The sequence below is a fragment of the Crocuta crocuta genome, unplaced genomic scaffold (genome assembly GCF_008692635.1).
Source record: "Crocuta crocuta isolate KB4526 unplaced genomic scaffold, BGI_CrCroc_1.0 scaffold159, whole genome shotgun sequence".
NCBI classification, from domain to species: domain Eukaryota; kingdom Metazoa; phylum Chordata; class Mammalia; order Carnivora; family Hyaenidae; genus Crocuta; species Crocuta crocuta.
Genome location: NW_027533263.1, coordinates 2863551 through 2864383, shown reverse-complemented (window position 1 = coordinate 2864383; position 833 = coordinate 2863551). Strand labels below are relative to the sequence as shown.

The 833-nt window shown below is 42.1% G+C and overlaps 1 protein-coding gene across 1 annotated transcript in view; it reads left to right on the top strand.

The window, feature by feature from the left end:
* The window catches only part of WDR12 (WD repeat domain 12), a 21923-nt gene continuing 21090 nt past the window's right edge, over nt 1-833 (top strand). The window contains exons 1-2 of the mRNA XM_077747618.1: nt 1-21; nt 548-664. Of these exons, the coding sequence (XP_077603744.1) occupies nt 624-664 (41 nt within the window). The 5' untranslated portion in view covers nt 1-21; nt 548-623. The remainder of the gene's footprint in view (nt 22-547; nt 665-833) is intronic.

Below are 833 nucleotides of genomic sequence, written 5' to 3'. Positions count from 1 at the left end.
GAGTCGGTAGAGTGATTGGGGGTACGCGTAAGAAAATAAAGCCAAGAAATCTTCAGTAAATTAAAGCTGAAGGCAGAGGAAATACAATAGATATCTGGCTGCAGTTAGGAAGTTTTAAAACGAATAAGATATCTTGACAGCGTGGCAAAAAAGACTACCATTCCCAGTGGTTACTGCGTCTGAGAAGCGCTGCTTTCTGGGGATGGTAGTGTCTAGAAGCTGTGTTTGAAGTATCAGGTCTGAAGACAGCCTCTTAAAATTAAAAAGGGAAGCAGTTTGAATTGGGCCTTCCTGTATCTTCATAATCAAACCCAGGCCTACATATGTTAAAAAAATCTTTAAAAAATTAGGGACACACTGCATTTAAGACATGCTTTATTATCGACGATTCCTTATTTAGGAATAGGTAGTTGATGTGTGTGGGCTGGGTCTCTGTGTGTGAGCAACCTCGTGGTTGCTGAGGAGGCCTGAGGAAAGCGGAAGCCCACTACACGGCCCGCTTCTAGCGCATTTGTGCACGCTAATTTTGAGCTGATTCTTTTTGTAGTCTTGAAAGACCAGAACGCCTGTTGTCTGTTACCCACTTTCGTTTCGGTAGACAATTCTTGTGTATACTTCTCGCCATGGCTCAGCTCCAGGCACGCTTCTTCACTGACAATAAGAAGTAAGTAAGCGTCCCTTTCTTTCCTCTCCTCTTGGCCCCCTTAGATCTTTTCCAAGAACTCCTTCTGTATGACTTTGTGAATTCTCGGTTGTCTTTGCCCACAATTCCTCTCCCTACTCTTTTTTTTTTTTTTTTTTTTTTTTTCTTTTTTCCTATCACTGTCTTTCGT